The sequence below is a fragment of the Plasmodium cynomolgi genome, chromosome 6 (assembly GCF_000321355.1).
Source record: "Plasmodium cynomolgi strain B DNA, chromosome 6, whole genome shotgun sequence".
NCBI classification, from domain to species: domain Eukaryota; phylum Apicomplexa; class Aconoidasida; order Haemosporida; family Plasmodiidae; genus Plasmodium; species Plasmodium cynomolgi.
The window spans coordinates 801,178-824,844 of record NC_020399.1 but is presented as its reverse complement, the minus strand read 5'-3'; the positions used below and the strand labels follow the sequence as shown (position 1 = coordinate 824,844).

At 44.2% G+C, this 23,667-nt stretch overlaps 7 protein-coding genes across 7 annotated transcripts; 4 read left to right on the top strand and 3 right to left on the bottom strand.

The window, feature by feature from the left end:
• Positions 1 to 1,609: 1,609 nt before the first annotated feature.
• Positions 1,610 to 3,517, top strand: PCYB_062870 (flavoprotein subunit of succinate dehydrogenase; the record flags this gene model as incomplete). The annotated part of the gene is made up of 1 exon (XM_004221454.1): positions 1,610 to 3,517. One exon carries the CDS (start codon positions 1,610 to 1,612, stop codon positions 3,515 to 3,517), a length of 1,908 nt encoding a protein of 635 aa, XP_004221502.1.
• Positions 3,518 to 3,928: 411 nt separating this feature from the next.
• PCYB_062860 (hypothetical protein) lies at positions 3,929 to 5,029 on the bottom strand (the record flags this gene model as incomplete). Its single annotated transcript, XM_004221453.1, has 2 exons — positions 3,929 to 4,018; positions 4,412 to 5,029. 2 exons carry the CDS (start codon positions 5,027 to 5,029, stop codon positions 3,929 to 3,931), a joined length of 708 nt encoding a protein of 235 aa, XP_004221501.1.
• A 2,488-nt stretch (positions 5,030 to 7,517) lies between these two features.
• Positions 7,518 to 8,150, bottom strand: PCYB_062850 (50S ribosomal protein L27; the record flags this gene model as incomplete). The annotated part of the gene is made up of 1 exon (XM_004221452.1): positions 7,518 to 8,150. The coding sequence occupies one exon, from the start codon at positions 8,148 to 8,150 to the stop codon at positions 7,518 to 7,520; it is 633 nt and encodes a 210-aa protein (XP_004221500.1).
• A 309-nt stretch (positions 8,151 to 8,459) lies between these two features.
• On the top strand, positions 8,460 to 10,003 carry PCYB_062840 (hypothetical protein). Its single transcript, XM_004221451.1, has 6 exons — positions 8,460 to 8,619; positions 8,649 to 8,870; positions 9,054 to 9,088; positions 9,252 to 9,287; positions 9,500 to 9,564; positions 9,724 to 10,003. The coding sequence occupies exons 2-6, from the start codon at positions 8,681 to 8,683 to the stop codon at positions 9,818 to 9,820; spliced, it is 423 nt and encodes a 140-aa protein (XP_004221499.1). The 5' UTR covers positions 8,460 to 8,619; positions 8,649 to 8,680; the 3' UTR covers positions 9,821 to 10,003.
• Positions 10,004 to 10,923: 920 nt separating this feature from the next.
• PCYB_062830 (vesicle transport-related protein) lies at positions 10,924 to 12,885 on the top strand (the record flags this gene model as incomplete). The annotated part of the gene is made up of 2 exons (XM_004221450.1): positions 10,924 to 11,763; positions 11,842 to 12,885. The coding sequence occupies 2 exons, from the start codon at positions 10,924 to 10,926 to the stop codon at positions 12,883 to 12,885; spliced, it is 1,884 nt and encodes a 627-aa protein (XP_004221498.1).
• Positions 12,886 to 17,061: 4,176 nt separating this feature from the next.
• On the top strand, positions 17,062 to 18,687 carry PCYB_062820 (ubiquitin-conjugating enzyme; the record flags this gene model as incomplete). The annotated part of the gene is made up of 5 exons (XM_004221449.1): positions 17,062 to 17,111; positions 17,262 to 17,341; positions 17,551 to 17,718; positions 17,835 to 17,963; positions 18,185 to 18,687. The coding sequence occupies 5 exons, from the start codon at positions 17,062 to 17,064 to the stop codon at positions 18,331 to 18,333; spliced, it is 576 nt and encodes a 191-aa protein (XP_004221497.1). The 3' UTR covers positions 18,334 to 18,687.
• Positions 18,688 to 19,501: 814 nt separating this feature from the next.
• Positions 19,502 to 22,629, bottom strand: PCYB_062810 (aspartyl protease; the record flags this gene model as incomplete). The annotated part of the gene is made up of 7 exons (XM_004221448.1): positions 19,502 to 19,541; positions 20,315 to 20,489; positions 21,270 to 21,349; positions 21,539 to 21,600; positions 21,765 to 21,803; positions 21,957 to 22,018; positions 22,143 to 22,629. 7 exons carry the CDS (start codon positions 22,627 to 22,629, stop codon positions 19,502 to 19,504), a joined length of 945 nt encoding a protein of 314 aa, XP_004221496.1.
• Between the last annotated feature and the right edge of the window lie 1,038 nt (positions 22,630 to 23,667).

The following is a 23,667-nucleotide window of genomic DNA, read 5'->3' as shown; positions in this document are numbered from 1 at the left end:
AAATAAAGCAAATAAATGAATACGCCTGTAACAGTTTGACGCATCTTACATGCATAGTTAACGCCGTTCCAACGTTACGTGTTCATTGTGCTCCCCCCCCTAATGTGGGGCATCTCTTTAGGTCGGCCTGACCAAGGTATTCCTCTACCCACCAATGTGGTCGATCACCCTCATGTGTGTGTTGGGGGAAACATGCTTATGGAGGTACTCACTGCAGCTTTTTTTTCTTTTTTTTTTACCTTTTCACCATGTAGAGGAGGCATATTTTGGTTTTGTGTTCTTCTCTACACGACTCTACCTGTACGCACAAGTTGGTAGCTTCACTTAATGCATTAATTAATGCGCATTTCTTCTTTCCCTAAATTGTTGTTCGCAGAGTTGCGTCCCCATACGCGCAGCTTCAGGTGAACGCCCTGTTGGCTGCATTTTTTGCGCTTCTCCGCACCTGTGCAGGCAAGTCTGGTGCCCTGGTGCCTCTCCAAGCAGCTAGATGGTCCCTCCCCTCCGGTGTGTGTACCGCACAGGGAAACGTGGACAACGTGAACAAGCTTGAACAGCTTGAACAGCGTGAACAGCGTGAAGAGTGCGAAGAATTTATCACTATGTGCTTTTTCTTCTCCTTATCCCGTCGTGCTTCATTTTTTTAACCTATTGGCAACGATCGATTTTTCCATTTCAACCACACATAGGCGAACAGAGGTCCACTTCCGGTGATGGCCTAATACCACCTGAAGGAGCATAGAACCTTAGTTCACTCCTGCGAAATTAAAAAATGAGCACCTGGACGGGCGGTGCGCACGCCTTTTAAGGCTCGTTGCAAATTTCACGCGAGGGAGAAACGAGAAAAAAAAAAAAAAACACCTCCATCTCTATGCTACGTGGTTATCACATCACCTGTTAAGTTAACCATCTCTGCGCACGCAGGAGGCATCTTTCTCCACGGTGCGTGTACGAGCCGTTAAGCTGACCGCGCTGGTATAGTGACTTGTTCGGTCGCTCAGCTAGCTACTTTTCACCACCGTTTGCCGCCCCATCAACCGCTCCAGAAAAAAAAAAAAAAAAAAAACCCCAGCCGCTACTTCACGATTAAGAAATCCTCGTCACGAAAAACCAGTTTTGCATTTTAAAAAAAAACATGCTAGCCAAACCATGTGTAGTCCTCATTGGATCCGCTTCTCCCCCAGCGTCATACATCTCAGCACGTTAGTAGCATACCGGAGGAATTGCCCTTATTCTCCCCCAACTCCCGTTTTTCTTTCCCCCCGAATTGAGCAGCCACCCACTGCACATACGCGAAGTGTATACCTGCCATCGCTTTAATGACAATTTCGAAACAGAAGAAGACTCTCCGACTCTCCGCACTTTGGATCTGCAAGCAAAGGGGGGGAAAACACGCGTGCAGCGCATATTTCCCATGTGGCCAACCCGAGACAAGAAGCATCGCTCCCGCGTAGTCAACCTGGTCGGCTCAGCCATCTGTAGTGGTTCCTCCTGAGCGCTTGCCCCGTTATTTTATTCTATTCTATTTTATTTTATTCTATTTTCCTTTCTTTTCTTTTCTTTCTCGTATCCGCCCCATCCCAACCCCAAATAACCGCCACCCAGAATAATGTTCCCCGTTCGCCGCAAGTGTTACCCCGCCTTTGTGCTTGCGACCCGCCTTAACTTTTCAAGTGTGAAAAAGAAAGCGTACGATATTGTGGACCACCACTACGATGCAGTGATAGTGGGAGCAGGGGGAGCGGGGCTCCGCTCCGCATTGGAGTTGTCCAAAAATAATTACAAAGTAGCATGTATAAGTAAGTTATTCCCAACAAGATCACACACCGTCGCAGCACAAGGGGGAATAAACGCCGCATTAGGAAATATGACGGAAGATGATTGGAGGTGGCATGCTTACGATACGATCAAAGGATCCGATTGGTTAGGGGACCAAAATGCAATTCAATATATGTGTCGAGAAGCACCTGCATCCGTTTTGGAGCTAGAGGAATTTGGGTTACCCTTTTCTAGAACAAAATCAGGAAAAATCTACCAAAGGGCATTTGGAGGGCAAAGCTTAAAATATGGAAAGGGAGGACAAGCATATAGATGTGCAGCTGCCGCGGATAGAACAGGACATGCAATGCTTCATACATTATATGGACAATCATTAGCATATAATTGCGTTTTCTTCGTTGAATATTTTGTACTAGATTTGTTAATGGCAACTACAAACGAATGCATTGGTGTTATTTGCTTAAATATAGCAGATGGGAAAATTCACAGATTTTTTTCACCTCACACGGTAATTGCTACTGGGGGGTATGGTAGAGCTTACTTGTCTTGCACGTCAGCACATGCCTGCACAGGAGACGGAAATGCAATCGTTTCGAGGAGCAAGCTACCATTACAGGATCTCGAATTTGTACAGTTCCACCCGACTGGAATATATCCAGCTGGCTGCTTAATTACTGAAGGATGTAGAGGTGAAGGAGGTATACTCAGAAACAGGGAAGGAGAAGCATTCATGATGAGATACGCTCCTAAAGCGAAAGATCTCGCTAGTCGAGATGTAGTCAGTAGAGCCATGACTATAGAAATAAATGAAGGTAGAGGTTGTGGCCCTAATGCAGATCATATCTACCTAGACTTGACACATCTGCCTTACGAAACCTTGAAGGAAAGACTCCCAGGTATAATGGAAACAGCCAAAATATTTGCAGGAGTTAATGTCACCAATCAGTACATACCTGTTCTCCCAACGGTGCATTACAACATGGGAGGTATACCAACCAATTATAAAACACAAGTATTAACACAGAAGGTTAATCTATCCAAAGGAGTACGCACATCCCCAAATGATAATGATGATATTATTGTCAAAGGGCTATACGCAGCAGGAGAAGCAGCTTCTGCATCTGTCCATGGGGCAAACCGATTGGGAGCTAATTCTCTCCTAGATATTGTCGTCTTCGGAAAAAGGGCCTCCCTAACTATTATGGAAATTGATAAGCCAAATATCCCCTCCATTAGTGCACATGCAGATATAGGGGACGAAACCATACAACGGCTAGATAAAATTAGGTTCAACAAGGGAACTATTTCTACAGCACAAATACGTAAAAAAATGCAAGTATGCATGCAAAAACATGCTGCTGTTTTTAGAATCGGACCCCTCCTAGAAGAAGGATACAAACAGATACTTAATATCTGCTCCCAGTTTAATGATGTATACGTTAAGGACAAAACGTTAACTTGGAATACTGATTTGCTCGAAACTTTGGAGCTGGAAAATTTACTTACCCTGGCCTCTCAAACCATTTTAGCTGCCATAGATCGAAAGGAGTCCAGGGGCGCGCATGCAAGGGACGACTTCCCCGAGAGAGACGATAAGGCCTTTCTTAAACACTCCCTAACTTGGATGACTGACAGGGATGTTGAGAAGGCGAAATTTTTCACCACCTACAGGGGCGTCGTCACGAAGCCGCTGGATGACGAAATGGAGCACGTCCCCCCGGTCAAAAGGGTTTACTGAGCCCCGCGCTACCGCGTTGCTGCGTTGCTGCGCTACTGTTTGGATGCCTGCATTGGTGGGTGTTTCCTTTTTTCTTTTTTTTATATACATTTTTTCCTCGAACGAGATGGCCATAAAACGTAGTCCACCCCCCAACGGGTGATCTTCAAGCACGCCTTATTTGCCCCCACACACCCAAAACCACTTCATTTGTGACTCGCCCCAAACTGCTGCAATGATTTTCCAAACATTTCAATTCGTCGTTTTTGCCTCGCCCACGCGTGTGGCACATCTGGCCCATCGGCTTCCCCGCCTTCCCTGCCTTCTTATCACACTCTCGGCGTGCCTTCTATGGGCATTCATCATAGATGCACGTCGCCGCATGGCGGGGAAAAAGGTAGAATTCATGCATTCGACGAATTGGCTAGCTGCTTAGCTGCTTAGCGGTTCACCCCAATTTGTTACCCCACGTGGAAACTTTTGTGTGATATCCCTTTCTCCTTTTGAAACCGATATGTCTAACTGCGGAATTGGAAAAAAAAAAAAAAAACGTCCGCTTAACCGCTATACGGATTTGTGTCTCCATTTTAGTTCCTTCACATGTGGTGGAGAAAGACTCCCCACTTGGCGTGCAACAGGAGGTGCTCTGTTGTGCCCTCGCGTCGCGAACCGAGTTGATTCGAGTGGAAGGGCACACTTAAAAGGATGACATGCATACAAAATACCATCGCACATACATGGTCGTAATTTTAGAAGGCATGCAATTGTAGTAGGGAGTTTGTGGAAGCAGGCAGATGAAGCAGGGAACGGAGGAGAGAAAAAGGGACCCATTCAAAGGATCACATTCAAAAAATCCCAATCAAAAGGGACGCACACTACCCTCTGCCCACTGCCAACTCGCTACCCCGCGTGGACCTTCCTAAACCCCACAGAAATCAAGCGGTCCAGGCAGACGTACCCAAAGTTCACCCAGTGACCCTGCGAATAGGTCAACAGCGCGCCCGCAGTGGAAACGACCCAGATATGCCCCTCGTTGTCAAAATCGATGGCACATATTTTCAAATCATCCTTCACAACTTTTTCATTCCAGCAACGGTCCTTTTCACTCCAGATCGCCAACGCCCTCTTCGTATTGATAGCCCACAAATCTCCCCTACTGTCAAAGGCCACACTTATCAATTTATGGAATCCAGAAAATCTCACTTTAGTCCATTGGGTTCTATTCCACTTGAGCAACTCTCCCTTACGATTAACACACCATAACACATTTTTTTTATCAAAACTGATATCTACAATTTCTTCGTTACCTAAATGCCTAAAGTTTTTAAAACTTTTTTTCATCCTTTTGAGTAACTCGTACGAATTATTGACACACCACAGGTGTCCCTTATGGTCATATCTAGCCGTAGTCACAAATTGGAAATAACTTTCCACTCTCTTCCATTCAAAGCCATTCCACAATCTAAGTACACTATTTTTATCAACGATTATCATATGCTCGAAAATGCGCAACCCTTTGGTCATGTCGAACATGTCTCTTTTCAAATTGATTGAAAGGTTGTGTGGTAATTGTTCCCTATAGCTTCTATGTATTAGCGCTTTGGTAGAGGACTCCTCCTTTTGCGCACTTTTGCCACCACGTTGTAGAGATGCATATTCATTTTCCCCATTGCTACGGCGGTATTCCTGCATGGTGACCCTACCTAACACGTGGTCGTTGTTCCCCTTACGAGGAGTACTCAGGCGATCACTTTTTAATTCTTCACCTATTTTGCTATTTTTTTTTTCCCCCGTTTTTCTTCCATCTGCTTTGTTCCTACTCACGTGTGCTTGACCTTTGCTAAACCTCTCATCACCACTTGACTGGAAATTTGTCGAAATGGCAATATTATTTTCCCTCTGTAGACCTCCCAAAAAGGTATCCTTCTCACTAGTACTTACCGTGACACTTTTTTTTCTCACCTGACTTGACATGGTTGGATGTTCCCCCTTTTGTTCCACCACATAGTCATTTTGATTTCTCCTAAGGTACACAGGTCGGTATTCCCTTCCCAAGAATGACAGATCTTTCTTACTGTCCATTTCGCTCTCAACACTGATGGGCGTTGCCTTTCTTTCTTCTGGAAGAGAATTTATTTTATTTTTATCAACTTCGAATGGGGGAATTTCCCTAACATATTCTGGCCTACTTTTGTGAAATGTCCTCGACTGAGTGTTACCATCAGAACTGTGGTTAGTCGGCACTCGAATTGAATTTTCGTAACTCGCTACAATGTGGTTTATGTCGGCCCTGTTCAAGTCCCACTTATTGGCCAGGCCTACCACGCCCATTGTTTTTTGTCGTTCTTCTCTTCTCCTCGGTATATACTGCGAAGTGGTATGTTTCAAGGGCTCCATTTCAGAGCCATTTCGGTGCCCATAATATTGCACATAATTCTTCATGTTATCGCCTGCATTTGACTCATGTTGACTGCTATGTTGACTGCTAACTGGGCCCAGATTTATACTCCTCGGTGCGTAGCTTTTGTAACTTAAAGGTGGGGGACTCACTTGCTTGCTGTTCACATTGATCACCATGGGGGGTGCGTACTCGTGATTTGTCCTTTGGTTCCCATACATCGTCGTGGTTATCGCTGCTATATCGTTGTTGTTGCTTTTTTTTTGGGGGGGGACACACGGACCAATCAATCAGCTTAATTTCGCCCCCACTTGTGAAAAAATTTCAAATGGCAGTCTCGTGTCTGGTTATTTTGCCTTTGTCTGACTGCAGCGCGATCGACAATGCAGACCTTTTTTTTTTTTTGCGCATCCGTTTGTGCTCATTTGCGCGTGCCACTCGTATAACGCGAAATATAAGTACTTTGCCTTTATTGCAAACCAACTGGTCAAACTTTTACAAAGTGTTAAAACGAAGTAGCGTCCGCCTGCGATGTAACCTGTAAGGAAATAAACACACACAAGTTTTTTTTGTTTTTCCTCTTCAGAAATGGGGAAAATTCGTTCCCGAAAAAAAGGAATTAATTTTTTAATGTTCGTTGCAACACCACACATTTTGCAACTGTAGACAGTTATGGCGGTATATATATTCCATCGTTTTGTTCATTTTTAGCCAGCTCCATTCTAGCTAGCTAGCTAGCTAGTTTTTTTTTTTTTTTTTCCATTTGAGCTAACAAATAACCATAACGTCATAAGGATAGATTTTTTCTCCAATTTGTGAAGGAAGCGCTGATCTATTGTTCAAGCAGTAGGAGTACACTTGTTGCCTTCAAAAGAAAATATAATTTCTCCCCTTTGCTTGTGCCGTCCGTTTTTCATTGATAACAGAACTCGGAGGGGAAAACCAACTAGGTACTGCTCAAACTCTTACAAATAAGTAAGCCATTCTGCACACACACACGGAAAAAAAAAAAAAAAATGAATCGTTCATATTTTTACAAAACAAATGACTCCTACAAAAAAAAGTATGAACCGTTCATATTTTTTCAAAACAATTAATTCTTTATGCAAAAAAGGGTATTACGAACTGTTCGCATTTTCCAAAATGGGACTCCCCCACGATACCAAATAAGCAATGAGACATTTTTCTCCAATGAGCTTGGACAACCTCAACTGTTCCTTCTCCAGCTTTTGTGCAAAAGGGCTAACCCCACAGTCGGCACACTTTAAAGCGACGAAAAAACGCTTAAACGTGGCAAGAAACATTTTATAGATTAGAAAATGTTTAAAAAATTTGGTATGTCAGTCACAAATAAGCTGCAAAAGGGACTCAACAATATCTACATTAAGTTCTACTCCCATTTTGCATTTCCCCAAGGGGAAATTAAAATCGAATTTTAGTCTACTCACAAAAAAAAAAAAAGAAGATACTTTAAAAATGTATGAAAATGCACACATGCTCTTCTTTACGCATGAACGCAAAAATGTAGTTAGTAAAAGAGCCTATCGTTTTTTCCACACACCAGAAGCAACACCTCCATCTGCACCTCCTTACGATCTTCCATCCTGTTCCCACATCGTCTGCTCACTTCGCTGAGGTCCACACCCTCGACAAAGTCAAGATGGTTGGATCCTCTCGGTAAACGTCCGTATACGTCATTGGCTTTGGGTCACTCACATCGACAATACTTACAACTCGGTTGAAAAAGTGGACTCTCCCCGGTTTCGTAGCAATAAGGGTGAAATCTCTTCCCTGCTTAACCCCATGACCAGGTTTAAAGGTCCTTCCTCTCTGTCTAACTATAATATTACCAGCATGGGCAAAATTATTTCCTAGTACTTTTACCCCTAAGTTTTTGGGGTTACTATCTCTTCCGTTTTTTGTGCTCCCCACTCCTTTTTTTTTGGCCCATAGTTTATTGAAACGTCTGAATTGCACTATACGCACCACTTGGTCATAGTTTTTAATAAAGCATTCTTTCGCGTAATTTTTATTTATAAAAAGGTTACTCTTAAAATGGCTAGCTGTTACTACGCTGCTTCTTGATGCGTTTATGTTGTTCACGTGTAGATGATTTTTCTGCGTCGTCCTGCTCATTTCTTCCCCCCCACGATGCCTTAAATATGTCCCTGCGTACTTCGCAGCGTGTGCAAATTTTTTCGCACAAATAGCACATTTGATTAGAGCAACAAAAATAAAGAAAAGGTGAATTCTCATTTATGAAAAAGTTGCGTACAACGACGAAGGACGGGGCTGTGATGATTCACTACTTTTCAAGCTGTTTTGCACGGCAAAGGCTATTCTCACGTGTGCAATAATTTCACGTTTGCCTTAAACAGGTGGGAACAGGCAAAGGCACAAGTGACACGTAGAACGCTCGTTTGCTTATCTATTCACGAAAAAAAAAAAAAAAAAAGCCACTGCGGTGGGTGAAAAGGGCAGTAACAGATAAGTACACGCACGCGTACACCCGCAAACTCGCACATTCGCATATGTATGTGTTTGCCTTTCTTGAAAAGCTTCTCTCTCGCTGCGCCGGAAAAACGGATGCATCGCTCAGCGGCATGACTTAACGCCCATTCAGCGCGCGTAACACATGCTTTAATCCAAAACAGAAAAACTCACGTTGCGTTGTCTTAAAAAAAGATCACACTGCATAAGCACCTGCAAACGCCGTAAACCGACGCGAACAGTAGCGAGCCGCCTCGAACGGAGTGCATGCATATATACACACTATTCAATCGAAGATGAAGCAATCACTCCTTTATTTGCTCCTTCTGTCCTTCCTTTCCGTCGCGAAACAGGACGATGATGCATTCATCGAACTGGACGAACAAGAAGTGAAAAATAAATTCAGCATCCGTGTCTTGCGAGGGTCTTCTCTGCGGTGCGGCCTAGACCTTCGGGATGAGGCCGACATTGAAATGAGGACCTTCTGTAAGTGCCCTCGCTAGGTGGTCGATAAGCCAATTCGTCGCCTCCCTCAATTGGTTATTGCGATATCGCTTAGCCGCCCTATCGATTAGCCACCCTATCACTTTACCCCTCTACTGCCCTATTACCTTTCTCCTTTTTCCCCTTTTCCTATATCACCACTGTTCCCAAATCGGCTATGCGCAGCCCCGGGGGTGTATATAATGCCTCACATACTATCGGTAGCACACCAAAAAGCGTCCTTTCACCTTTGCCGACGCTCATCCCCCTTAAAAACGTTCCCCTCTGTGCCGATGCTCACCCCCCTTAAAAATTATCCCCTCTGTGCCGATGCTCAAACCTGTTCATGCAAACGTTCTCACTTTCCTCCCTCCAATTTCGCAGGACTACCAATTTGGCTACGCCCAACAGAAAATTATAGTAAATTAATGAGCACTTAATTACGTGCAACTTGTGCGGATGTCTGTGTCTTGTCGAATGGGTTGATTAGCTCGTTCGTTCAGTTGCTCGTTCGTTCAGTTGCTCGTTCGTTCAGTTGCTCGCTCGCTTAGTCGCCCGTTCGTTCCGCCGCTCCTTTTTTTTCCACTGCGAACGTGCACCCGTCCATTCATGCACACTTTCCACCCCCCAAGGTCGGCGAACACAACGTCACTCCCTTAAATGAGGGACTGAGAGGAATGTGCGTTGGCGAGCTAAGGTTTGAAGAGATTACTATGTTGCTTCCAAGAAAGGACGCATGCATATCTGAAGGCAGCTTCGATCACACATGCACTTCCTTTATGCATTTCCTTTATGCACTTCCTTTATGCACTTCCTTCATGCGCCTCCTTCATGCATTTGCCCCTTTCCTATACAGACGAGTTGGCATCCCCGTTGGTGGCATCGGCAAGGTGTACTATGAAATTACCTTGAAGGACTACACAAAGGGAACCCCCCCAAGAGACGAGCTGTAGAAGACCCGATCGCGTTTCCTTTGTAAATGTGCAGTTGGTGTAACACAAAGTAGGAGTATATCCACGTTTTCATGTGTAATACGTCTGTGCGGGGAGGAAATCCCCAACTGTGCCAATTCTCAGTGAGCCCTACCTTCATGCACACGATTGATTATGTATGCATGTGTAATGTGCTCCTCCCCTGGGGGTGTTTTCCTCCCGCTAACATGTTAAACGCATCAAAAAAAAAAAAAAAAAAGTGCAAGCAATACGCACAGTTTCGTGAAACTACAATGGCGATGTAGTCACTGTTTTTTGGAGAAGCGAAATGCAAAGTAGGGGACCGAACGGGAGTCCATTTCAAATATTCCAACGTAAATAAAAAGTGTTGGGGAGCTATATGCCAACATGAAAGTAACAACGAAGCGAAGGAGAGGTTCCAAAAAAAAAAAAAAAAAAAAAAACTGGGCGCACTTGTGCGAAGTAGAATAGGCGGAAATCCTAAACGATTGGAGGGCTGCAAAAAGGCGAAATGTTCGCAGTCCCAGCGCAGCTACTTGGCACTGCTCGCTCAGCTTTGCAATTTTAAGCGATACCATGGCAGCGACAAGGGGAAAAAAAAAAAAAAAAAAAAAAAATATATATATATATATAATATATATGTATATGTATGCTTTATATGTACGTATGCATATATACCAGCCATATGCACGGGAGCTAGCACCCCTTGCACGTAAAGCAACAGGTTAAACGCGTGGCCGCACGATTACAAACAAACGAAGGGGAGGCCCGCTGCGGAGTACCCCGCCCCAGGCAGGAGGCAGCCTTCCCAATTGCGCAATGTTTTGGAAAGGGAATGCCCAAGTGCCCAGCGCACGTGCGCGAGTAAGCCTGCGGGGTTAGTCATCCCTTCGCGCGTTCTGCAGGGGCAGTGTGTCCCCCGCTTCGAAAGGGGCACGCTTCCGGAAGGGGTACTCTTCCAAAGGGTGCTCTTCCAAAGGGTGCTCTTCCAAAGGGTGCTCTTCCAAAGGGTGCTCTTCCAGACGGGTACGCTTCCAGACGGGTACTCCTACAAACGGTTACTCTTCCAGACGGGTGCTCCTCCGAAGGGGTACCACCCCAAGATGCCGCTCAACATCCAGGAGCAGCAAAAAAGCAGCGCCATCAGCATGCTGAACCTGAACGAGTACAACGACAACCTTAGCAGCAGTGGAAATATCCTGTACTATTCCCACGACAAAATATGGAAAATATTAATATACGACTCGGAGGGACAGAACATCCTTGCCCCGTTACTGAAGGTGGGGAATCTAAGGCACCACGGAGTAACCCTAAATTTGAATCTACACAGACAGAGAAGCACCATCCCTGAAGTCAATGCAGTCTATCTCGTAGATAACAATAAAGAAAACATCGACCAAATTGTAAAGGACATGTGTAATAATATGTATGGAAGTTACTACATCAATTTCATATCCTACGTGTGCGAAGAAAATTTAGGGTACTTTGCAAACGAGTGTGTAAAAAATAACGTAGCGTCTCATGTGTCCAAAATTACAGATAGGTATTTAAAATTTGTTAGCTTATCTAGCAGCACCTTCTCTTTGAATATTCCAAATTGTTTCAAAATTCTACATGCAAATGAGGATCATGTGATTCAAGATGTGATGAACAGGATAACTGAAGGGCTGATTTCTTTTCTGGTCACTTTGGGGATTATTCCCATCATTAGGGTTTCTTCTAATTCGTCGTACCCTTCCAAAACTATTGCGGAGAAGTTACACAGGAAAATTTACGAGCTGGTTAACTTAAGGTCTACAAATAATTACATTTTTAACTCCAAGACGGTGCAGAGACCCGTGTTGATTTTGGTCGATAGGGAAGTCGATTTGAGTGTCATGGTACAGCACGCGTGGACTTACCAGGCACTAATTCATGACGTCTTTGATATAAAACTCAACAAGGTAAGTCTGCGTCAAGCGGAGGAAACTGGCACAACCACTTCCCACACCGGGAATATCACTCAAAATGCACCCGTGAAGAACTACGACATAGACAATGGAGACTCCTTCTTCTCCTCCAACTGTAATAAACCCTTCCCCGAAGTTGCCAATAACATCAGTGAGTGTCTAAATGAGTACAACGAAAAGATGAAAAATTTGAACAAAAATGACAAGGGGGGAAGCCTCTCTGGGGGAGGTGGTGTAGGTAACACTGTCGGAGGGGATAACATTACAGGAGGACTCATGTCAGCAATGAATATACTCCCAGAAATGACAGAACATAAGAGGTTGTTAGATATGCACACAAATATACTCACGGAATTGATAAAAAATATTAAGGACAGAGAATTGGACAAATATTATGAAAATGAGTTTGATTTTGAAAGTTGTAATGAAAAAATTTGCATACAACACATGAAGGATATTCTTAACTCACCAAAAGGAACCCCCACGGATAAGTATAGAGCTTTTTTATGCTTATATTTGGCCAAAAAAAATATGAACAAACAGGTACTGGATACATTTATACAGGAATTAAAAAATATGAACATAGACATTTCAGCCATTTATTTTATAAATCAGATGGAGAAATTAAAAACGATGAATATACATATTCATGTGAGTACCCCCCTGACCCACTCGAACAGTGGCACCACAACAACTTTTAAGGATCAACTGAATACGTATAGTAATATCTTCATTGATAAAGGCATTAACATATTACAGGGGGCTAAAAGTTTGTTGCCAAAAAGAAGGGAAATAAAAATTACCAAGTTGGTTGAAACGCTTATTGAAAATAAACCTTCGTCTTTGAACGATCAGTTTGTATACATCGACCCGAAGACCCCTCCAAGTGATAACACCACTGGAAGTATCCATGTCGAAAGGAATTACATCAAACAGGATCATGTAAAGGACTACATCATCTTTGTTATTGGGGGGGGGAACTACATCGAAGTTTCCGCATTGAAAGACTTGGAGGAAAAAATGAACAAAAAAATTATTTACGGCACTACTGATTTTGTTCGTCCGGAGAATTTTGTCCAGGAGCTCAACGAGATAGGTCACGCCTTCTCACGGTGAAGTGAATCGCGGTTCTCACGGTGCAGTTGATCGCGGTTCTCACGCTGAAGTTAATCGCGCTTCTCACGCTGAAGTTAATCGCGCCTCTCTCGGTGAACTTCCTCTCCGTTCGCCCTACTTGCATGTTCAACCGCTCAAACGTCGCGCGATTACTGTGGGGGGGTCTTCCTCCCTGCTAAAGTTAGTTCCATATTACACCACCTATCATAGGGGACCCCCCTCGAAGTGTTGCCCATTTTTATTCCCCAGATTCAAGTTAGGATAGAAGGTAGCCAACATGGGGGGGAAAGACAAAGACCAACCAGAGCAGGCCACCATCTCGTCTGTGCAAAACGTTACACACAGATGAGACTTTTTAACTAGCCCATTTTGTAAAAATAAAAAGGCGAACTCATGCAGAAAATTCTTTTTCGTAGACTCTTCCTTGTGGGTACATTCTCCTTTTTTTGTACTGTGAAGTGGAGAGATCTCCCCCCCCACGAAACACGACGAAGCGGAAAGTAGCCCTAATGTGCAAAGATACCCGCGTGAACTTTTTTTCGCTACATATTTTTGCAGTGCGTATAAAAGGAAACCCCTTTTTCTGCGCAGCAGGTATACCTTTGCAAGGGCTATCCATTTTTCCTTTCCTTTCCCATCCCACTTCTTCACTTTACCAACCCAGTGTGTGTATCCACTTTGAACACCAATGGGAAAAAAAAAAAAGTTAACCAAAGTTGATGGTTGACCATTCAGGCGCTAAATCGTTCACGGGAACAGGGCTGAATTTTTTTATTTTATTATTTTATTTTTTTTTTTTTTCTCCATTTTAGTTGTGCCATTTTGCACTTTGGTAACACTGTGGGTTGCCTGAAGATGGAAAAAGCAAAATTGTGGGGAAACTTGCAATCCTGGACTGGATAATCCAAAGCGGTGTTTTCACAGCACTTCAATTTTTTTTTTTTTTTTCATACCGAATGCCCACGCTTTACATCTTCACACATCGGAACGGTGCGCTAAATGTATGCGACGTGCGAAGCATTCGCTAGGAGAAGTCTTATACACGACCTCCCGAACGTGAACGGACGTTTTGGTTGCCTTCTCGAGCAGATCATTGATCGGATGAATGTCTCGCATCTGACCGGCCACTCGAATTGCGCTCATCGTGCTGCTCCTGCTGACCATTCGAATCTCCCACCCACGGGGTAATTAAAAACAGTTCAGCGTCGATCTGCGGGGAAATGCTCAGCAAGATGGGTCATTTCTCCAGAGGGTAGGAAAGACTCAACCAGAGAGACGCGCAAAGATGCGTCAGAACATACGCAGTTACGAGTGACTCGAGGGAAGTTGCCAACTGGGGTATGTGTCGCGTGATTTACACATACGCGCGTGCGAGTAAATTGCACTTGCGTGAACGCAGATTGCATAAACTCTTGCGCAGTGAACCCTCGATCCTTTTCGGCGCCACCTTTTTTTCGATTCTGTGAAGTGTGTCTGTCCAACTAAGCGTTCGGCATAACCAGCTCATCACCGCACCTGATTAATTTTTTTTTTTTTTTTTTCTTTTTCTTTTTTCTTTTTTTTTTTTTTTTTCCGATATGCATTATTGTCTACTATGGGCACTTTTCCCCCGGGGATTTATTAGCTCTTTCAAATTCGAACGCGCACATCGCCAGTTTGTTTGTCCAAATATGCCATCCACCGACAGTACAATAAAACTGTACATCTTCTCATATGATAAGTTGATAAAAACTCTTGTTAATTTCCCATAGGACCATTTCGCCAAAGTTCATTTCTCACTTGTTCTTTTACTCTGTTTATGAATTTTTTTATTTTTTAAAAAAAAAATTAAACAAAATAAATAGCTCACTGGAAGGCGTACGCTTTGAAGGGCTTTTTTTTTTTTTTTCAACATGATATACATACGACAAGTACACATGTGCACATACGCATACACGCGTTGAAGCGAGTGTACACACGCATCGTGTGTTCCGCGCGAGTGTGTTCATATGTTTACACTCCCCGTGTGGGCATTGCCTCGTACACACCGCGCACATATGTATATATATACATATATATATATGTGTTAATTTTCCCCGCCCCCTCGCCAAACCAATGACCACCTCTCCTCAGACGCTCTCCCCTTCACACACACACACGCATAGCGCAAAGCGAACAGCTAAAACCAGATTGTAAACGAAGCTGTAATTTTACTTGTTCTTCAAGTTTGCGGGAAAAAAGAATACCTGCTCCAAAAGATATACTCTTGTGTGTACTCCTTACTGTAATTTTTTTTTTTTGGTCAACTGGTGTTTATTTTTCCTGGGTACGCGCATACGCCTGTGTGTAGCATTACCTGCGTGAGGACACTACGAGTATTCTCGTCGCATTGCGTCACTTTGCTTCACATTTGGGCCACTTTGCGTCACACCCGCATTCTATTCGACCACCTCATGCATACACCCCGAACGTACACGTAATCTGTCCAAGAGCGCCCAGTTCTCCCTACAGTCCTGTTCACCTACCCTCGTGCAACTTCTTCGTTTCCCTTGTGCATACCGTGAGAAGAGCGAAAATACACCCGCAGGAAGTTACTCATTGGTACACAACCCGTATGTATCTTTTTTGCTTTGTCTAAACTGTCATTCGTTCGCTTTGCTTCCTCCTCCTCCTTCTTCCTTTTTTTTTTTTTTTTTCCCATTGATCGCCTTAACACCTTAAAACACAACTTTTTCAGAGCTAACAAAAACGGAAGGGGCAAGGCATACCAAAAGGGTCAAAGTGGCACACTGCGCGGGCGGCAAGGCGACGTTGGTGAGTTCTTCAAACGGACAGACAGCTCGGTTGGGGGAAAGGAAGCCTCTATAAAGCTGCGCCGACACACGTGAACGTGCATGGCGTTCCTTCCATCTGCGTGAGGGTCCGTCCAACCATCTCCTCACTCATTCGCAAAACATGAGGACAGAATTACATACCTGTTTGCTTCCTCTACAGTCAAAATAAAACCGTTTAGCAAAATTTTTTTTTTTTTTTTCTTCCCTTGCAATCGTCGCTAGTTCCACACCGCACAGGTCTCACAAGTAAACCTTTTTCCTCGTCGCGCATTTTTTTGTTAAAAAGAATATCAAAAGGGAGTGAATTGATCAGTGGAGGAGCAGCGAAGAGATAAAGAAGGCAGAGGAACGAACCAGAAGAGGTGCCAAGTGGAACAAGAACAGGTAAATACGAGGGGACCACTCAAAGGTTAACGTGAGAACTGAAATAAACACACACGGGTGAAAAAAAATAGGCAACTGTGAAAGGGGAAGGTATGCCTAAATTATCACACTCAAAAGAACCGAGCGTTCCATAACAAAGTGGCAAGCACACAATATTTAATGACACCAACTGCACATGCATGTTCATCCCAACATACGTAAAATTCCACAGCCAGCCATATATGCGTGTGCACAGAGGGACTGTGCCTATATTACATAAACACATAGCACTAGTGGAGTATTGTTAAAAACGCTGCAGCGCACCCCCTACCTTCCCCTACCTCTATGCGCCATCAGGCTACACCCCATATCTTCTTCCCCCCTGATATTTTCTTTAGCACAAATTTTGTGCGCCACTGCTCATTTGACTTTTCCCCCTTTGAATATTCCTATGTAGAAAAAAACGCGTTGACACGTGAAGGAAAAAAAAAAAAAAGAACAAGAAAACAAGAAAACAAGAAAACAATAAAATAAGAAAACCAACAAACGAGAAAACCAACAAACAAGAAAACCAACAAACCAGCAAACCAGCAAACGAACGAACGAACGGCATTTTTCGCTATCTCCGCCGAAGGGTGTACTTTCATTACTCCAGTTCGAAGGCACACAGTCGTTTGCCATACGTAACGGAAGTAACACCAAGGGTCAACCTTTAGTAACCCCCGCGCGTGCATCCCAAGTTGCACAGATTGAAGGACTGGTTAAGTCTCGCCTCCCCGCGTGACATACTTTCAGTCGGCAGCGAGGCACAGATAAAGACATCCGAAAGGAAAAGGCGCTACCGCAGAGGGAGCCTCACCTCAACCACACCCCCAAAAAAGGGAAAAAAAAAAAAAAAACAACAAAACGACGAAACCACAAAACGACAAAACGACAAAACGACGAAACCACAAAACGACAAAACCACAAAACTACAGATCGACAAAACGGCGAGTGTAAAATGAATCAGCAGGCATCTCTGACCAGAAAGCAGTGCGATTTTACCAAGCTGTAAGTTTCCAAAGGGTGACACCGCGCCTAGTCACGCACGTGCCATCGTTCCATCGTGCCTTCGTACGTTCGTGTGTTCGTGGCTGTATACTTGCGCCCCTTTGTGCAAAATTGTGATGACATTTTCCCGCTTACCCCCCCTCACCGCAGTATCATGGCTGGGTACGACTTGGAGCTGAACAATGGCAGCACGCAGGACTTCGACGTCATGTTCCACGGGCCCAACGGGAGTATGTCATGAGCACACGGGACGCTTGTCCACCTGCGATGTGATCCATATATACACGCATATGGATAATATGGATATACATATGGATATGTGTGTGTCCCTTCCTTGTCGAACCGACCTGCGCGAGGGTAGCAGGAAAATGCCCCCTTTTTTTTGTGTCACCGCTCCGTGTGCCCATTCATTCCCCCTTCTACCCCCCTCTACAATTAGCCGCTTACGAAGGAGGAATATGGAAGGTTCATGTGACCCTACCAGATGACTACCCCTTTGCCTCTCCATCGATTGGATTTATCAACAAGCTGCTGCACCCAAATGTGGACGAAGCTTCAGGATCGGTGTGTCTGGATGTGATTAACCAGACGTGGACCCCCTTATACAGTAAGGAGAGGCGCGCACAGGGCAGGAGGTGCTCATTGGACAGGAGCCTAGCCGACGCACCTCCCTCCACTGTAACCGCAGCAACCACCACAACCGTGGCCACCCCCCTACCGCAGGCCTCGTGAACGTTTTCGAAGTTTTCCTGCCCCAGTTGCTGACCTACCCAAACCCATCAGATCCACTGAATAGCGACGCGGCGTCTTTGCTCATGAAGGACAAAAATATATACGAAGAGAAGGTGAAAGGTACGTCGCAGCAGTTTGCGAGGCATTCTGCGTTGTGTTAGGAGTGACCCCCTGTGCAGGAGTCTCTAACTTAGCTCACCATCGTGTCGGTTGGGCTAAAGGAATTGGTCCCTTTGTCAGTTCGTAGATTACCCGCTGGTGGTACTTATTCCCAGCTGCTCAATATTCGCTTACTATCCATCCACTATCCGCTCACCGCTCCTCCCATCGCCACTTCGCAGAATACGTGAAGCTGTACGCAAGCAAAGACCTGTGGGAAAGACAGAAAAAGGAGAAGAACGCATCCAACATGAATGGCAATATATCGCCAGTGAGCGAGCTTTCTTACGTCGACCAGGAGGTTCAGGATATCGACTTGGACAACCTGTGACGGGGAAAACCCCACCATGATTAACACCACGACGATAATTACCATTATTATGATAATTTTTTTCTCTCCATTTTTACGACTCTTATTTTTTATTTTATTTTATTTTTTTTGTTGTGTACTTTATTTGTAAAATATGAATTTTCCAAGAGGCAAATACGAGAGCCTCTGACGTGATGGCCGCGTGCACCTTGTACGCGCCATGTGGAGGTGCACGCCTATAGGTATACTAACATATGCACAGACAGTACGCTAGGCCTGCGTTGCACATTCCCGTGTGCAATGGACGCACAACCGTCGCCATGGTCATCACCTGCCATAGTAATATAAATATATTTTTATACGTATGTGTGTGTGTGGGGGGGTGGTCACCTCCGCACCCCGTTTTTCCGAAGGGAAAAGAGAAAGATAAGGCTAGAGGAGGACCCTTTTTATTCCCTTCTTGCCACAAGTAAATGGCACAAATCGTTCCTCAGTTGTCAATGGTGCTAAGTTTCGCTTTATGCGCCCTCCTGGTACTACCCCTCCTCCCCTGAATCCCCATCACTGTCGTAATCGCCCAATCGCGTTCACAATTAGCATGCGTGAAATTTTTTAGTTGTAAATTTTTTGCTTATGAGAACTTGACGGGGAAAAGGCAGTGAGAAGGCTGCAATGAAAGAAAACTCGTTTCTCCACTTTCCTTTTCCCTTTTTGCTTTTTCTTTTTTTTTTCTTTTAAATGGCAACCCCCCCTTGTCCAAAAAGGCAATTTTTTATGCACACATAATGCATTGCACAATAACATTCAGGTTAGTGGCACTTCACGTTATTCTGTTCACATGGTTGGGGCTGCTTTGGGGGGTACTTATGTGTGCTGACCGCTGTACATGTTATTTCCGTGTGTGTCCACCAGGGTGAAGCTTTTCCCCAAGTTAAATTCCACGTTCCATTTTCCACTTCCAGCCTCCCACTTCCCAACCGGAGAGCTACTCCTAAGTACAAATTTAGCAGCTCATCTGAGTTGCGTCAGTTTATGTAACCCTCGCGTCGCCGTTCTACTGTGCATACGCCTACATGATGGTGTTTTCGGGGAGGCACATTTTTTTTTTTTCTCCTCCCCCAATGAAGTGCTACACCTGTGTAGCAACCACCGTTTTGCTTTTTAACAATGGCAATGTGTGCACTCCTTTCTAAGTCCATAAACAATTTCTACAAAACAGTTTCTTCACCCTTTGCGCAGGGGGGAAAAAAAAAAAAAGTTTGCCATTACGTAGTAGCTTACTCCCCCAGCATGCACAAGTACAACGGAAGGTGTGTGAAGAAGGACCCTCCTCTTTTGCAAAAATAGGAAGAAGGTGTGAACCCCTATATGCTGTAAGTACCCATTTTGACACATTTTCGAAATTTTAAAATTAGCAAGCAGGTAGCCAATTACAGCTGATGAAGAAAAATTTGTGCGGAAGACTACTCCTCCGTTGTAGTTATACAAGGAAGAGTTTTTTTACTTCCAATGAGGAGATTTTTCTCCTACCTGAGATGTAGGAGTCGCCTCTCCAATTTTGAACATACCCCTTTATGCTGAGAGGGGTCCATTGTAAGTCCCCCTCCGACGGGCATTACCATTACTGCCCCTCTTTGTCCTTACGTTGAGAAATGACCTCTTAAAATGGTCATCCTTTTTTTTGTTTCCTTTTTCTTGCCTACTTCTAACGAAGCCTATTTGTAAATTGTCTTTGTCGAAAATGGTATAGTAAGATTTGATAAATATTTGTCCCAATGTCCATCCGTCTATGTGACTTTCATCTTTCTGTTCGTCTGCTTGAATCCCTACGACGCATTCTCTGGTCCAGTTTTCCTCATTCAGGTACTCAATGACGTAATCGTTTGGCGACAGAACCAATTCGATGATAGCCGAACCTTTTATCCCTTCAACTCCCTTAGATTTTATTTGAAATACAATATAAGGGAGCTTCTCTTTATCCTCACAAGAATTTATTTCCAACTCGTTTAGGTAACTCTGCATCGTTTTCTTCGGGGCATATATAAAGAACGTCCCTGTGTCAACAATGGATTTATTCCCTCCATCATGAAAACCTTCGTACTTCACGACAACCTCGTCCTCGTCTCTTTTCACGTTCACGTTTGCTGCGTATTCCTTTCTCACTCCCACGATGTCGACTGACCAGGGGGGGGAGAAGAAGAGAAGGAGAAAAGAAGAAAAGAAGCGGGGCGCACATAAACACGCTTTCGCACATAAACACACTTGCGCACATAACACACACTTGCGCACATATGTGGATATCTGCGCTTCATCGCTCCAACTTCTGCTCCAGTGAAGGGGCTGCAAAAAGAAGCATTCGAGAAACTCTCCACGCGAGCCCCTCCACATGAGCCCCTTCACGCGAACTCCTCCACTCGAGCTCCTCCAAGCGAGTCCCTCCCTTGCTCACTTGTCCAAAAGCCCATCTCGGTCGAAACGGGGCTCCACCTATCCCGATTTTGAGGTAAAAATGGAGGGGGGGAAATGGCAAATGGGGAAGCAAGTGGGGAAGAAAATGAGTAAGCATATACACACACATACACACGCATACACACGCACACACCCACATACACCCACATGCACACACATACACACGCACACACACGCATATACACACATATGTTGGCACCCCCAGCGATGGACCTCCAAACTGGGGAAGTAGACACGCCTTAAGGGGTAGCCACGCACATAACTTCCTCCTCGGGTGATCTCTTCAATCGGTTGTCCACCCCTCCGAAGCTGATAAACCCCCCTGCGGAAAAGAAGGGGCACCATAGCGGTAATAACTTATAGCCAATACGGATGAGGGGGCAAATGATGCAGACGGTCAGGTAATCCATCCCCAGGACGGGTCTAGAAGAACCTCCTCTAGTCGAAGTGTGCACCCGAATGGTGACATGTCAGGTGTCCACTCATACCTCTGTCGGATAGGTAATAGCCAAACTGGTTCTTGTAGCCCATCTCCGTTAAGATATTTTCATCCTTCAAATGGTCCAAGCTGGGAAGAGTTAAGCATAGAAGGGCATCCGTTCATGCGCATGGGTTAGCACGTATGAGTGAGTAAGCATTGGTGGGGGACCCCTCTCATTCGTGATTCCCCCGCGGGGGGGATAAGCGCAATCCGTGCAGGCACCGAAGGGCCACCAGATCGGCCACCCCCCCGGTGAAGGCAACAAATCCAACTAACAAGGGCTTCATCCCGCGCTGCCTCGAATCCGCGTTCTCAAATCCGAGACCTAAAATACCATCCTTGGGAATGGGGTACAATCAGGCAGGTAATACAATGAGTAAGGGGAGGGAAGAAATATGCACAAGGTAACTGCAGCGTAGTGTAATCCGATGTGGAAATACACTCAGAAGATATCACCCCCACATACATCAGAAGGTCAGTTTCACCCGTCATGTAATGTTACCCATTTGAATTCTTCTAAGACGGGTATTTCTATCTTCGTCTGTAAGGTGTATGATCAGGGAAATTTTGTGGCCTAACTATTTTTTTTTTTTTTTTTTCTCTCAACATATATGACTATCCCTAAAATGGCTAGTAGACCACTTCGATGAAGCAATCGAATAGGTCTGTCTTTCTTCTTTTTTCCTCCACGTACAGCAAAAGCAATGTTTGTGTTTGGAACGGATAAATTATGGCCTAATTTTATGGTGTCGTAGCCTGAACAGTTGGCATGATCCAGTGTGGAGATACGCATTACACATAATTCTATGCAAATGTGGACAGGGTAACATCGATAGGGCAATCACAACACAGTTGTGTAGGGGCAACTCCCTTGGCATACCATCAAATCCGATGACCTTCCCACTGAGATAGCTAACCTCCAATAACGTTGGGAGGCCCTCCTTGTTAAATTTATTTCTAAATGATTTGGTGCGCTTATATTTATTGTGAGAATTGGGAAAATTGTCTCCTTTACAATTTTCGAATGGAATCCAAAACTCGGTAGAGCCCGTGTCGAATAAGACATTCATCACATTTTCCGACTTCTCTCCTACGGCCACTTGGCCATAGTATGTTGTCATTTTTTTCGATGGTATGTCTTGCTTGATCAATTTGATTAAAATGGGGTTGTTCTTTTGGTTGACCCTTTCTGAGGGAAGATCACCATGCGCACGATGTGGAGATTCCCTCCGCATTTTGTCTACCCCTTGGGAAGCGATGTAGAAACGGCTCCCCCCTCCATTTTTTAAAAGGGGCAACGAAAATGTACTTAACCATATGTTCAGGAGGCACAGGAGGCCAATTCGCGCAACGAAGTTGGGCGTCATCTTAAAGTTGCGCACAAAAGGGGGCGAGAAAAAAAAACAAGAAATCAAGAAAGCAAAAAACAAGAAATCAAGAAAGCAAGCAAACAAAAAAGCAAGCAAACAAAAAAGCAAAAAAACAAGAAAGCAAAAAAACACATACATATATGTGGGTATGTGTAACCCCGCGCAACGACAGAGAAACGGGATAAGACCCCTTCGGTGCAGAGAACAAACACAAAAAAAGCAGTTTTAAAACATTCCTATTTACGCCCTTAACTCAATGAGAAAAAAAGTTCATTCCATTTTACGCCCCATTTGGACTCTCCTTCCATTTCATCTCGTTGTTAAGCGCTGTCCACCCGCACATCCTCCATCGCCCCTCTTTCCATTTTCCCATTTGCGCATTTTATTTCCGCTGAGTAATTTTTAATGTCTTTACACTTGAAAAAAAAGTGTGCAATTTGCCTGAACCGTACAGGTAAAAAGTGGAGGAAAGGTAACATTACCATGCCGCAAAAAAAAAAAAATCCTGTTTGCATACATGTGATCGAAAAGAACGACATAAAAATTACGTTTTCCTCATGTAGACGACATGGTTGAATTTTTTGTTTCTCCTGTGGAGAGGTAAGCTTCGAACGGTTGTTGCGCCCAGGTGAAATGGTCAAGTGACGTGCTCAACGGGAGGCCAAATGTATGCGACGTGCGCGGAAAGGGGAAATGCAAAAAGGTTGGGAAAAAGGAAAATTCCTCGCATTTATCCTTTTCCTGTCCCCTGTCACCCCAGCCTTTTTACCCTTTTGCTCATCTTCACTTTTATTAAAAGGGCTAAAAAAATGTCTTCAAAAAATGTTTTCAAAAAATGCCTTCAAAAAATGCCTTCAAAAAATGCCTTCAAAAAATGTCTCAAAAAATGTTTCAAAAAAATGCCGATAAAAACGCATAAAAATGGTACCCACCTCAAGTTGCATCAGAACACACATGGAGGGTGACAATAAAAACAAAAAATATTGTATGTCCATATACTGGCATACTTACGTGTACATATAGTGTTTAAATGAG